This window comes from Rousettus aegyptiacus, unplaced genomic scaffold (genome assembly GCF_014176215.1).
Source record: "Rousettus aegyptiacus isolate mRouAeg1 unplaced genomic scaffold, mRouAeg1.p scaffold_m13_p_9, whole genome shotgun sequence".
Classification (NCBI taxonomy): Eukaryota; Metazoa; Chordata; class Mammalia; order Chiroptera; family Pteropodidae; genus Rousettus; species Rousettus aegyptiacus.
The window spans coordinates 87,299,098-87,312,811 of NW_023416312.1; the positions used below are offsets into that span (position 1 = coordinate 87,299,098).

A 13,714-nucleotide genomic window follows, 5' to 3' on the forward strand; every position below is an offset into this window, starting at 1 on the left:
CCATTTCCTTTTGGAGCAATGAAATATCAACTGAGACCTTCTGTCCCACCAAATCATATTAACCTTACATAGCCATATTCTGACTGAATTGTGAAGAAACACAAAATGTGTCATTCTTCTTTCAATGCTATTTTATTCCTTCTGGTAGTAAGGACAGAATTTACATGAGCTCTCCACCTAACTCTCACTTAGTTCCCTTCGAGGCTACCAGCATTTGGTAGTATCCTTGATTTTTGACTGAGGCTCTGGTGATGATTCTACACTTTACCTCTAGAGTGACAGAACTAACGAGCCTACACTGAGATAACCTGGTCTTGGTATCATGATGCTTTAATAACTAACCAGCCTTGGCATAGAATGTCCACAGAAGTGGATTAGGAACCAAGTGTCTATGCAGATTTCTTCCTCAACAATAACTCCATGCTTCTCTCTGTGTCCTTCATTCAAGGAGAAATATACTCATCTTATGGAAAGAGGGGTTAAAGGAAAAGCTAACAAAAGAACCAGAAAGAAAAGTAGTTTAAAGCTTAAAATGGGGAGGGTGTTTTCAAAGTAGGAAGTGCTCCACTCCTATGGTAGAAGAGAAAGTAATATCTAGGCAAGAAGCCTACTTGGGTAGAAGCAGAATCCAACTGGGGATCTCCTGAGGACTAAAACCAAAGTCCTAAAGATCCAACAGAGCCAAGCTGTCTCTGTCAATCAAGCATCAGGTGTTCTTAGTTCCTAGTCCTACCTATAAGAATGTGCCATCTTGAAGTGAGGGTGTTTTCAGAGCCCTAGGTTTCAAACTCAAGTCGAACACACTCCAAATATTCAAAACAAGAAGAATGAAGTAAAGCAAGTGAACGAATTAGCCATTTAAAAGACAGATGGCAAGTTTGCAGTTCGGGCTGAAGGGATTTGCCCTGTGGTCAGATGCGAAAAAAAATTATGCTTATGATGAGCCATTTCCGAAGGAAGGATTTCCAAATGAAAATGCAGGCGACAAAAACCTGACACCTTCCTTCAAGCCTATGCAGATCAATCTGTTATTAGAAAGAAAAAGGAAGGTTGTCAGGCAGAGGAGAGCTAGCAGGCAGCTCATTGGAATTCACAGAATAACCTTTAAGTCTGAGAATTAACTAGACTCCATGCAGGAAATTGGAGCAGTAATAGGTGCTTGCTGTCACTGTTGCCTCTTGTTTGTTTGAAGTTAGAGGAGTTTTACCTGCTCTGAGACTAGGGTTTGTTCTCATCGGGTTGCTACAGTACCGCCCTTCAGGTGGCTACTGTTCAGAAAAGGATGCTGGATTCATTACCACAATTGTTTGGTTACAAATGGAGACAAAGCCCTTGGGGGAGGAGGAGAGACTTGTCATTTCATTTAGCCTCCAGATTGCTGCCTCCCACCTGGAATCAGAGAGTCTCAGGGCTGGGGCTAGGGAACCTAGAGCTTCCCTATCCTATTTGCCATGAAGTGACAGGGAGTCACATGCCTCTACCTAAAACTTTCCAGAGACAGAGCTCACCATTCCATAGAGCAGAACATTTAACTTCTCTCCCTTTTTAAAATTAAAATGTATTTGACATATAACATTGTGTAAATTTAAGGTGTACACATGTTGATTAAATGTATTCACATATTGTAATATGATTGCTACTGTAGCTTCTAATTAGCTCTGAATCTTATCTAAGTTATACTTTCCGGAAGATAATGTTACAGTAGTTAAGCCCTTGGGCTCTGCAGCTAGACTGCCTGTGTTCAGTCCAGACATTGCCAGCTTAGTGTTAACTCTGTGACTGGGTTAGGTTTACAAGACTTCTTGGACTTAGATCTCTCACCTATAAAAATGAGACAAATAGCACAATGCCCATGGTCTAGTCATTGCTTAGTAAAGATTAGCTGTGATTTGTTACTACATGGTTGTTTTGAAGTTTCCTCCCATTGTTTTTAGTTCTAAACTATCAACCACAAAGAATAAGCCTAATTGATAGCCCTTTTAGATCTGTGAATATAACTTCTATCTCTCCCCACCCTATATTCCCCACTCCAGGCTTTCTCTTACCCAAACAAAACACCCCAGCTCTTTCACCATTTCCTCAAGTCTACCCCTATTTTTATTTCCTTGAAGTATTCTTGAATACTTCCATTTGTCATCATTCTCTTAAAATGAAGCCTCCCAAATGGAGCATGGTGCTAGTAGAGGAAGGAGTAAACCAGGCTAGATGGCAGGAGACTCTCACTGGCCTCAATCAAGATTCTTTATTCCCAAATGCCCTAGCTGAAATAAGCTTCAAGGGCATTTACTATTGACTTGTGCTCAGCTTGCAATGAGTTAAGACCACTTTGATAGATCACTAATCATTTACCTTCTGGACAACTGGCCTATAAGGAGGCAAGCTGAACCTTTTATAGAAAACAAAGGTTTCCAAACTGCACTTGGGCCAAAAAAAATATTTTGAGGCCCAAGAAGGTATTAGTAAGGTTTCAGAAGGCTCTCAGAGTTTGCAAATCAAGTGTCTTAGAGTTCAAGCCAACAAATATCTATTGAACTGCCACCAATAGTACTAGAGGCAAATGGAGAAGTGATATAAATGTAAAAAGGAAAGATACCTTAGCCCTCAAAGATATTACAGTTAGGTGGAGAGATGGACAATACCTGGAGATAATATGGCCAAATAGCAATTATTACAAGGAACGAGGCGTTATGGAAGTTCAGAAGTGGGAAAGATGAGTTTCAGTTTGGGGCATCTGGAAAGGATTTGTGGATATAAAAGATTTTTAGCATGGACAATAAATAAAAGTCAAGCTGTTGACAAGAGTTATTTCTGCCCATTCCATTTCCAAACTTTAGGAAATCCGATTGGCCTTTAAGGGCATTGTAATCAGTATCATCTTGAGTCCTACTTTTATCTCCAAAAAAGATATTTTAGAGGGTGGGGATGAGAAATGGCCAATATTGCTGGTAGGTACCTTCAACCAACTCTATCCCACTTGTAGGACAAAATCAGTGCTGGCAGTGGAAAATGAGGACACCAAATCTGTTGTGTCCATACAGTGTAACTGTGCCAAAGAGCATGTGCATTGGTTATTTATTGTTGTGTAACAAATTACGCCCAAATTTTAACAACCTAAAACAACAAACACTCATTATCTTACACAGTTTCTGAGGGTCAGGAATTCAGGAGCTTAACTGGGTGATTCTGGCCCAGGGATCCTTATGAAGTTGCAGTCGATCTGTCAGCCATGGCTACAGTCATTTGAAGACTTGACTAGGTCTCTAGAATCTGCTTCCGGGAAGGCTCATCCACATGGCTGTAAACTGAAAGCCTCAATTCCTCGCATGTGGGCCTCTCCACAGACTTGTCAGGGTGTTCTCAAGACATAACATTTGGCTTCCCTTAAAGTGAGTGATGAGAGAGAGAGAGAGAAAGAGGCAGGGAGGGGGGGGTGGGAAGTGAGCCAGCCACAGTGTCTTTTATAACCTAATCTTGGAAAGGACATGCCATTGCTTCTGCCATGTTCTGTTGGTACAATGTGGGAGGAGACTATACAAGGATGTGAATGCCAGAATATGTAGATCATTGTGAGCCATTTCAGAGGCTAGCTATCATTATAGGCCTGATCTCCCAAGCTCTTGAATGGACAGCAGCCCTGGGGAAAAACTGATTGACATGAAGTCTTGATACAGACCTTTTTGCTGTCACTGCCTTTGGAAGGGAGGCTAGAAAGATAAGCTCAGAAAGCCAATAGTGGTCTTGGGTTCCTTAGAAGAAGTATTTATGGTGACAAGAGTAGACTGGAATCTGGGCATTGGTGACAGCTAGTGAAATAAGCTAGAAAAAAACTGACCTTCTTCTCCTGGCATAGGATTCTTCATTTTTGTGTTCCACTGCGTGATGAAGGAGAGTGTGCGGGAACAGTGGCAGACACACTTCTGTTGCAGGTGGTTGCAACTGGATAACTTTTCTGGTAAGATGCCAGTTTGGCTAAGGTATTAAAGCTTACAAGTTTTATAAAACTAATCAGAATAACTTGTCTCCTTACTTGAGTTCATATAGCATCAGCATCAAAATGAAGGCTGTTTCCATGTCATGAAAATGATTTGTACTTTTGTCCCGAGATGAATAAAGTCAAGTGAAGGATGTGATTTGGGCCATATTTTAACTTCGTGAAGCTTCCCTTTTGGCCCAGATTCCTTGGATCGCTTGTTCTTGTGGTCGCCTGAGTCTCGATTCAATTTCAAAAAAAAAAAAAAACATTGATTAAGTGCCTACTGTGTTCCAGGCACTATGTTACAGGGACTTTCGGGCCCATAGCCAAAAGCGGGTTGAGTGGATGTGGGAAGCAAGAAGTGATGATACAGGTGGCGAGAACTTGTCAGCATCCCTAAGATGCCTGGCTACTGGTCTGCCTGGATGAACTGATGGCCTTTCATGCACAGTGGGAGGTATAGTGAAATCTGACGTTGCTTCTGGGAATATCTTCAGTTTGGGCAAAATGACTTTCTGTGTATTAAAAAGCTCTTCCATCCAACTCAGGCAGCTTCACTCAGTCTCAATGCCAAGCTCCTTTAGGGAAGGCAGTGCTTGAACTCAAATATTTTGTAAGTAACACAGAGATTCCATTTCTTTTTGCCGGGCATGTCAGTAATCTTCTGGCTCCTGTGCCAGACTCCAAGGAAAGCAAGCATCCTTGGTAAGTGAATTGGCTCTGCCTGTATAACACATTACACTTTAAACTTACTTCTTACAACTTTGTAGAAAATCTATCTCCCTGAGGTACCAGAACAAACACTGTATACATTGGATTTTATACTTTTAAAGCAGGATTTTGAGGTACAATTTATCTATCTGAAATGTATAATTTCATCAGTTTTATGTTTTTAATATTTTGGTGTCATTTCAGTTGGGAGCAGCAGATGTGGGCTAAATGTTGGGTATAAACAGGAAAGACTGAAGAAAACCTTCAAGCACAAATTGTTGATGCCATCCCTCAAGTCAACTGCAACTAGTTCTACTTTCAAATCTTTAGGTTCTGTGCAAGGGATGCCTTCAGAAATAATCTCCCCAAATGGTGAGAGAAAAAAATATGTTGTTTACACTTATGTTCCAGAGATGTTGAATTAATGTGAGGACACATAGGTGGTTGTAGGAAACACCTCTTCCTCAAAATTAAAAGCACATATACATACATACATGCATACCTGAGCTCATTTGTGGCTGAGAAAGTATGTATAGAAGCACCTAGTGAACTTAGTATGTACAAATATGGTGGGTTATTAGACTAATAGAGAAAAAAAAGAGACTGGGTAATTGAAAACAATTTTAGATTGTTAAAACCAGAAGGAACCTTAGATTTTGTTTAGTACAATCCCCTCATTTTACAGATGAGGAAACTTAAGCAGGAAAAGGAAAATCTTCATGGACAGTCACTTAGCACATCAGCAGAGAACTGGGACAAGAATTCAGGTCTCCTGGCTCTCAGGATAGTGCTCATTACACTATACCAAGAATACCCGCTGAGCTGCACAACACTTTTAGATGCTTCCCTTCTTCCATAGGAAGCCAAATTTCTAGATAGAGAGGCAGATGTTGAGATGGAGATGGGTGTTTGGAGGTAAAGTACAGGGAATGGATTGGTCTAAAGGCCTAAAATGAAGGGAAAGGTAAAGTGAGCAAGAAGTTAAGAACTCAAGTTGATATGATGACTCTGTGTTCTGTGCTTCCAGTTGGATGATGGTGCATCTACTCTATGCAAATTCCCCAATGTCATGGCTAAAAATGTTCTCTTTTTTGTTAATGCAGATGACTTTGATGAAGATCCCTACTATTTCTCTCCCTTGAGTTGTGATGTTGTGCCTAATTGTGTCAGAAGAATATTACCCGTGGAAATCAAAATGAATTCCATTCACAAACAAAAATTTCTTTAATAAATTCCAACAGAGATACCTGCCTCTCTCAAATCCCCAGATTGGGAAAATGTTTAGTTTGTGAAGCCATCTGCTCCAACTTTGTATTCTAAATATTATTTTGGAAAGGGCAGAATGAGATAGCATTTAGTGAATATTAAAGTCAGAATAATTCTCATATTTATTGTTATAGTTGTTTCTTTTTTAAATAAGATTAAGGCTATAGGGGAGAAATGTCTACAGCATTGGAGATTTTGTTTTGAAAACTCTAAGTGCCTACATTCTGTAAGTAAAAAAAAATCAAGATCAGGGTCCATATTACTCTGAAAGTCAACTAATTTCAGGTGGTAGAAGTTTCCATTTACCAAGTTGACCTGACACCCTCAGAGGAAGTAAATAGAAAGAACCACAAAGTCATACCTCTTGGGGGAGAAAAAAACAACACACACACACAAAACTTGCTATTCTGTTGGCTTGTCATGACAAAGCACCCAAAATCCTCATTATTCAAGTCATTCTTTTGATTGAAGCCCCTCATTAAAATGTAAACATGTTTTGTGAAAAGGGTGGCTCATCACTTTAGAGCTACCCATGAATTCCTTGGGGGGGGATGAATTTCTCAGCCAAGACAACCTGTGAAGGGACAGCAAGCAGTGCCCTGAGGAATGTAACAGAAGAGGAACTGTCTGAACCTGGTGGTTTTCCCTTGGAGGAAAGAACAGGTCAAAGTAAGCAAGATAGTAGGGGAATGAAGCAAAGGAGAGTCACCTGAAGGCAACAGAACGAGCATTAAAGATTAATGTTGGCTTTTTTTGTGCCAGCACAATTGTTGGCCTTCTTAATCCCATCTTAAATATTGCCACCTAAGCTTCTTAGCCAGGCAGGATGATCACATTTAGCCTTGGGTAGAAATGAGTGAAGAGATGAACGTTCTGGAAGGATATATGAGCATCTGATATCAAGGGTTACCTTCAGGATGGGTAACTAGATATCTGGGAGCAAGAAAAAAAGAGAGATTTACTTTTTACCTTATACCTTTTTGTAGCTTTCAAATCTTGTACTGAGAGAATATATTACCTCTTCAAACAATAAATATATGTATACATAAATAAGTGAAGACAATTGGACCTCTCCAATGAGAAAGAAAGATAAGCTCCTTGATTTCAATGCCATACGTCTAATCCCCCATTGCCCTTATAAGTATGTATGGTACAGTGAGCTTTCGACACAGCAGAGCTGGGTTCAGATCTCAGCTCTTAAAAGAAATGTGACGGGTTCCTAGATGTGAGACTTGGGGAAGTAATAATAATAGTACATTCATCATAGAGTTGAAGCAGGGCTTAAATTAGATGAGGTCTATAAATTTTCTAGCACAATGTCTTAACCTCATTCTCTTTCTAACCTCTACTCACCTTTCAACCCCTCATGGCCCCACCTACTATGTCTGCCCCATGAAGAGTACCACATTAAATCCTCTAAGCAAGATTAATACTAATAAACAGACTGGAGCACTGGTGCCAGCCACTGGTATAAAGCTCTTAGACTCCTCTTTCATCTTACATAACATAAAAAAATAAGTAGGTAGGCCCTTAGGCCCTTGGATGTTTGTGTCAGAGTCAATCCCCTGCCTGTGAAATTTTGCCCTGATGAAATCCTACATCTATTGTTCCTCACTGGGCTTTATGTGTACTATTTTTGTAGGGGAAGATAAACAAGTAAGTGACTAAAGACTAACTTAAATGATGAGCAAAGTGTCATGAATGTTAGAAAATATCTTTGTACTGACAATATTGTCACCTTCATTCAAAAACAGATTTAGGGAAAAGACTTGGGTGTAATTAGCAAATCTACAAATACATAACTTCTTCAAATGCTTTGATTTGGGGATTTAGTTTTGGTTGTGAAATTGCCCATGATTGTATTTATTTTCAACAAGTAATAGAACGTTGATTATTTTGCTGCTGCTGGAGTGATGAATATACAGCCTGTTTCTAATACCCTGACACGCTATTAAAAATAGAAATACTATTTTACAGAAAAGTTCATGATTCTTGTCATGACTCCTCTTGCTAATTAGTAAAATATGGATTTACTACAAATTAGACAGCCATTTGAAATTGTAGAGAAAACAGTGATTAAATATCTTTCAGGCATCTTTGGTTTGCTCTTCCTGGGCCCACAAAATGACTGACAATTCTGTGAAGACAGACCCAAGCGATTATGGAAAAGAGACCCTAGAACCTTTGGGCTGCTTTCAATCAACAATCAACCCCCAAGCATTCATTGAGTCCTGACATTGAGACAAAGATTCAGACATGTCATACTTATGCCATTACCTCCAGCAGCTTATTTATTACCTGGGCAGGAGAAACCAGATGTACACATTGGAATAATGAGTGACTTAAACAAGGATATGATAGAAGAGAAGTGCTTCACCAGCAGGAAATGTAGCATTAGCTAGTCAGGCTGAGAGTCAAGTATTCCAGGATTTTTTTTTGGCAGGGAGGTTGTAGCTTGAGTAAGGCAGAATTTCACTTCTCAATACCACAAACAAGATCTCATTACTAAGTATTTGTCAGAAAATTTACAAAGGCCCTTGGAGCTTTCAGGGTACGATCTCTATTCATTCTCTGTTGTGCTTTGGATACCCTTTGTGCAAGCTAACAAACAGTAACTAGTATTACACTCTCTCTGGGGGAAGTTTGAGAAAGCTCCTGCCCAGGACCCTAATCCTTACTGGGGTTTTTTTCCAGAAGTCCCAAAAATAACAGTGATCATTTGTGATGGTCCATCTCCCCTGTACCCAGAGATATTGGATGGTGGGAAGTGGAAGGGTAAGAGGAGGTAAGGCTTGTATCTTCCACAGCTCAGGCCTATGGTTAATTGGTGTGCTTCTGGTCCTGAAAGTCAAGAATTTAGGAGACACAAGTTTGGAGTAATAGAAGAAGGACCTAGTTACAGTTCTGTTGATTAGACAAAACAAATAAAATGGATTAAATTCATACTTATAATGTCAGGCACCTTGTAGGCATGCCATGAATATTTGTTGTGTGCATGAATAAATGAATGAATGACTGGTCTAAAGTACATGAGCATATGAAAGCAATGGCTTACTTTTCCTAATCTAGAGTTTCTTATTTTGGTGCTGAGTTAACCTATGTTCTCTATTAATATTTAAGCTTTGTGAGGGCAGAAACCGTATCTGTCTTGTTGACTTCTTTACTGTCAGTGCCTAGCATAATGTTTCAGTCTAGGTTCTTTGATTGCTAGCAATAGAAACTTTGAACTGATAATATTATCAGTTTTCATTGTCTAAGGAAAAAAATGATTGAAAGTGTTTTGAGAACTCAATATATGGGAAGATTAAAGAACAGGACTTGAAAAAATAAAGGGGTCTACCAGTTAAAAACCATAGAGGTAGTCTCCTAGCAGGGAATCTTCTTGTGAGGGTACCACTACTGGGGAGAATAAACTGTAATTTCTTCTAGCCTCATGTTACCAGTGTAAGAGTCGGAATCTCATGAGACTGCTTCTGATAGGCTTAAATTGTGTGCTGTACTATGTATTGAGAGGAAGGCTGCAGCAGAAGAAATTTTCAGGGAGCTTTTTGGTTTTGATAGTAGTAGGACAGGAGCTTGGATTTACCATCCCACCAAGAATACTCAGACTAGGGGAGAAATCATCCTACAAAAACAAATTAAGGTGCTATTAGGAATGGATAAGTAGGTGGGGAAAAATCACATATACCCACTACATGCAACATAGGACCGAATGTATTTTAGTTGAATGAAATATTAATTCAGTAACATATTTCTTCAATGAGGGTACAATAATGCTTAGAAGAGGAGGTTTCTCCCCCATCCCACATGCCTCATTTATATATTCACTTTTTTTTAAAGGGTAAGGTATATCAGGATGTTTTGATAAAGCTAAAGAACTCAAGATAAGCATCCCAGAATGATAGAGAAGAGTGATATTAGAAATATATTTTTTAGAGTTCTTGGGTATACAGGTTGACCTCACTCTAAGGAAAATCGACATATGAAAATAAGCTTAATTGTTTGTCTATGGTATTGCTACCTCTCTCCAGCGTTCACAATTGATTACATTTTTTTTGTGAAGGTGCTTCATCATGCAGCTTTCTAAGAGTTCCCCCAAATATCTGAAAATATATTTTGATCCCCATTTCTAGGACTCTTCAGCTCTGATTGGGGAGGGCACAGTTATTTGAGGAGAAAATGAGGAGGAATGCTACTTGCATTCTCCATCTTACCATGTTAAAGGCATGATATTCCATAGAAAAGGGCTAGGCAATAATGATATTCAGGGCCCTGCATTGGAGGACTCTGGTGTGAGTATTCAAAAAAATACCCGAAAGAAATCAATAAGTGATAACTTCAAATATTGAAAAAAAATGCATCTCATTTTAATGCATTAGAAAACTACAGATGTTTCCTTAACATATGCAGCCCTATGCAAATTATTATGTAAATTAAACAAGAAGTTGGGACTGGCAAATTCCCAAGTTTTTAAGCTTTACTTATATTAACCTAGTATTCATTGTAAAAATAAGGTTGAGAATTTTTGCTTACAGCTCATGTCATTTAGATGTGAGGGGAGGCAAGACTGAAGGATATACTACATTAGTAGAGTGAAAGCACTCAAATCAGGGGATATGCTAGATAGATGATAGATAGATAGATAGATAGATAGATGATAGATAGATGATGAACAGAAAGATAATAGATAATTTTTACCTTCAAAATGTTAGCCAGCTCAACCATCAATGCTTAGTTGGTTGTGGGTAGCAATGGGACTAGAAATGGGAATGAATACAAACTTCACTGAATTTTGAGGAAAGCCAAGTTCATGCAAGAAAGATTGTTAAAAATTCTTCAGCCCACAAATTTGAGAGGAATGGAAAACTTTAGAGGCAATTATGAGGGAAAAATAAAGGCCTAGTGTAACAGGCTACATAAATCTTCAGACACTTGCCCCTCAGGGGTTGAAACATAGGGGTATACTTTATAGTGGAGAAGACTTCATCAGCTGGCATCATCTGGGCATTTTAGTGAACCTCAAAAATCAGGTCGTGAGGGCTGACAATGAGCTGGATTGACTCCAGCTGTCTTCAACTTAGAAAATATTCTTCCCAGTCTTTCTCTCCCTCCTTTATTGACCTCAAACTGTAGTGTAATATACATACTCTTCTGCACCTTGACTTTTTTATTATCATTGTTGTTATCTTACATGAAATGATATATCAGGACATAATGAGCTTCTTCTTTTTAAAGGTTGCATTGTATTCCATTGCGTGGTTGTATCATAACATTCTTTTATTGTGATATTGGTTAACAAAATCCAGAAACTTTCAGGTGTACAATTTAACAGTATGATACACACACACACACACACACACACACACACACATTGCATTGTGTGTTTACTGCCCATAGTTAGATTCCTTTCTGTCACCACATATTTGATCCCTTTTACCTCATCTAATAACCACGAGACTATTGTCCATGTCCATGAGTTTGTTTGTTTGACCTGTTTGTTTGTTGCATTTAGGTTTATATTGTACATATAAGTGATATCATGTAGTTTTCAACTTTTTATGTCTGGCTTATTTTGCTTACCATAATTATCTTGAGGTCCATTCATGTTGTCACAAATGGCAGTATTTCATCTCTTCTTATGGCTGAGTAGTATTCCATTGCATATATGCACCACAACTTCTTTAGCCAATCATCTATTGTACAATACTTCAGTTGCTTCCATGTCCTGGCCACTGCGAATAATGCTGCTATGATCGTCACTGTGCAAATATCTTTTCAGATATGGGTTTTCAAATCTTTGGGGTAAATATCCAGTAGAGAGATTGCTGGATCATATGGTAGATCAATTCTTAGTTTTTTGAGGAACTTCCATACTGTTTTCCATAGTGTCTGTACCAATTTGCAGTCCCACTGGCAGTGTTCCTTTTTTTCTGCATCCTCTCCAACATTTGCTATTACTCATCCTGTTGATAATAGCCATTTTAACAGGTGTGAGGTAGTATCTCATTGTGGTTTTGATTTGCATTTCCCTAATAGTGATGTTGAGCATCTTTCACATACTTGTTGACCATTTGTATGTCCTCTATGGAGAAGTGTCTGCTCAGGTCCTCTGCCCATTTTTGATTGGATCATTTGTTTTTTTATTGTTGTTCTTGTTATTGAGTTGTATGAGTTCTTTGTATATTTTGGATATTAGGCCCTTATCGGAGGCATTGATTGAAAATATATTTTCCAATTTGGATGGTTGTCTCTTTACCTTGTCGATGGTTTCTTTTGCTGTGCAGAAGCTTTTTACTTTGATGTAGTCCCATTAATTTATTTTTGCTTTTACTTCCCTTGCCTTTGAGGTCAAATTCATAAAATATTCTTTAAGTCCAAGGCCCCTGAGTTTCGTTCCTATGTTTTCTTCTATGTGATTTATTGTTTCAGGTCTTATATTCAGGTCCTTGATCCATTTTGAGCTAGTTTTGGTGTGTGGTGAAAGACAACAGCCTAGTTTCATTCTTTTGCCAATGGATTTCCATTTTCCCAGCACCATTTATTGAAGAGGCTTTCCTTTCTCCACTGTATGTTTTTGGCTCTTTTTGTTGAAAATTATTTGTCCATATAAATATGGGATTACTTATGGACACTCAATTCTGTTCCACTGGTCTGTGTTTCTATTTTTCTGCCAATGCCATGCCATTCTTATTATTGTCGCTTTGTAGTATAATTTGAAGTCACGCAGAATGATGCTTCCAGCCTCCTTTTTTCTCAGGATGGCTTTGGTGATTCAGGTTCCCTAGTGCTTCCATACAAATCTGATGATTTTTTGTTCTGTTTCTTTAAAAAATACTGATGGGATTTTGATGGGGATTGCATTAAATATGTATAATGGTTTAGGAAAAAAGGTCATTTTAACTATGTTGATTCTTTCGATCCAAGAACACAGAATATCTTTCCATTTCTTTGTATCTTCTTGGATTTCTTTTAATAGGGACTTGTAGTTTTCATTGTATAGGTCCTTTACATGCTTCATTAGATTTGTTCCAAAGTATTTTACTATTTTTGTTGCAATTGCAGAAGGAATTATTTTTTCCACTGCTTTTTCTGACACTTCATTATTAGAGTATAGGAATGCTATGGATTTTTGAGCATTGATTTTGTACCTGGAAACTTTATTGTATTCACTTATTGTTTCTAGTAGTGTTCTTGTGGAGTCTTTAGAGTTTTCTATAGAGAGAATCGCGCCATCCACAAATAGTGAAAGTTTGACTTCTTCGTTTCCTATTTGGATGCCTTTTATATCTTTCTCTTGCCTGATAGCACTCACTAGGACCTTCAATGTTATATTGAATAACAGTGGCAACAGTGAACAGACTTGCCTTGTCCCTGATCTTAGAGGGGAGGTTTTTAGTTTTTCACCATTAAGTATTATGTTGGCTGGGGGTTTGTCATAGATGGCCTTTATTACATTAATGTGCTTTCTTTCTTTCGTTAAGTGTTTTGATCATAAATGGATGCTGTATCTTGTCGAAGGCTTGTTCTGAATCTATTGATATGATCATATGATTCTTATTTTTTTTAATTTGTTTATATGGTGTATTACATTAATCTATTTGCATATATTGAACCATCCTTTTGCCCTGGGATGAATCTCACTTGATCCTGGTGTGTAATCTTTTTAAGATGTTGTTATATTCGGTTCGCTAGTACCTTATTTAGGATTTTTGCATCTGTGTTAATGAGAGATATTGGTCTGTAGTTTTCTTTTTTTGTTTGTTA

General features: G+C 38.3%; 1 protein-coding gene across 1 annotated transcript in view; it reads left to right on the forward strand.

Moving 5' to 3' along the window:
- The window catches only part of ADGRG4 (adhesion G protein-coupled receptor G4), an 81,924-nt gene extending 76,012 nt beyond the window's left edge, over positions 1 to 5,912 (forward strand). The window contains exons 21-23 of the mRNA XM_016127491.2: positions 3,851 to 3,952; positions 4,889 to 5,056; positions 5,788 to 5,912. Coding sequence (XP_015982977.2) covers positions 3,851 to 3,952; positions 4,889 to 5,056; positions 5,788 to 5,912 — 395 coding nt within the window. The remainder of the gene's footprint in view (positions 1 to 3,850; positions 3,953 to 4,888; positions 5,057 to 5,787) is intronic.
- The last annotated feature ends 7,802 nt before the right edge of the window (positions 5,913 to 13,714 follow it).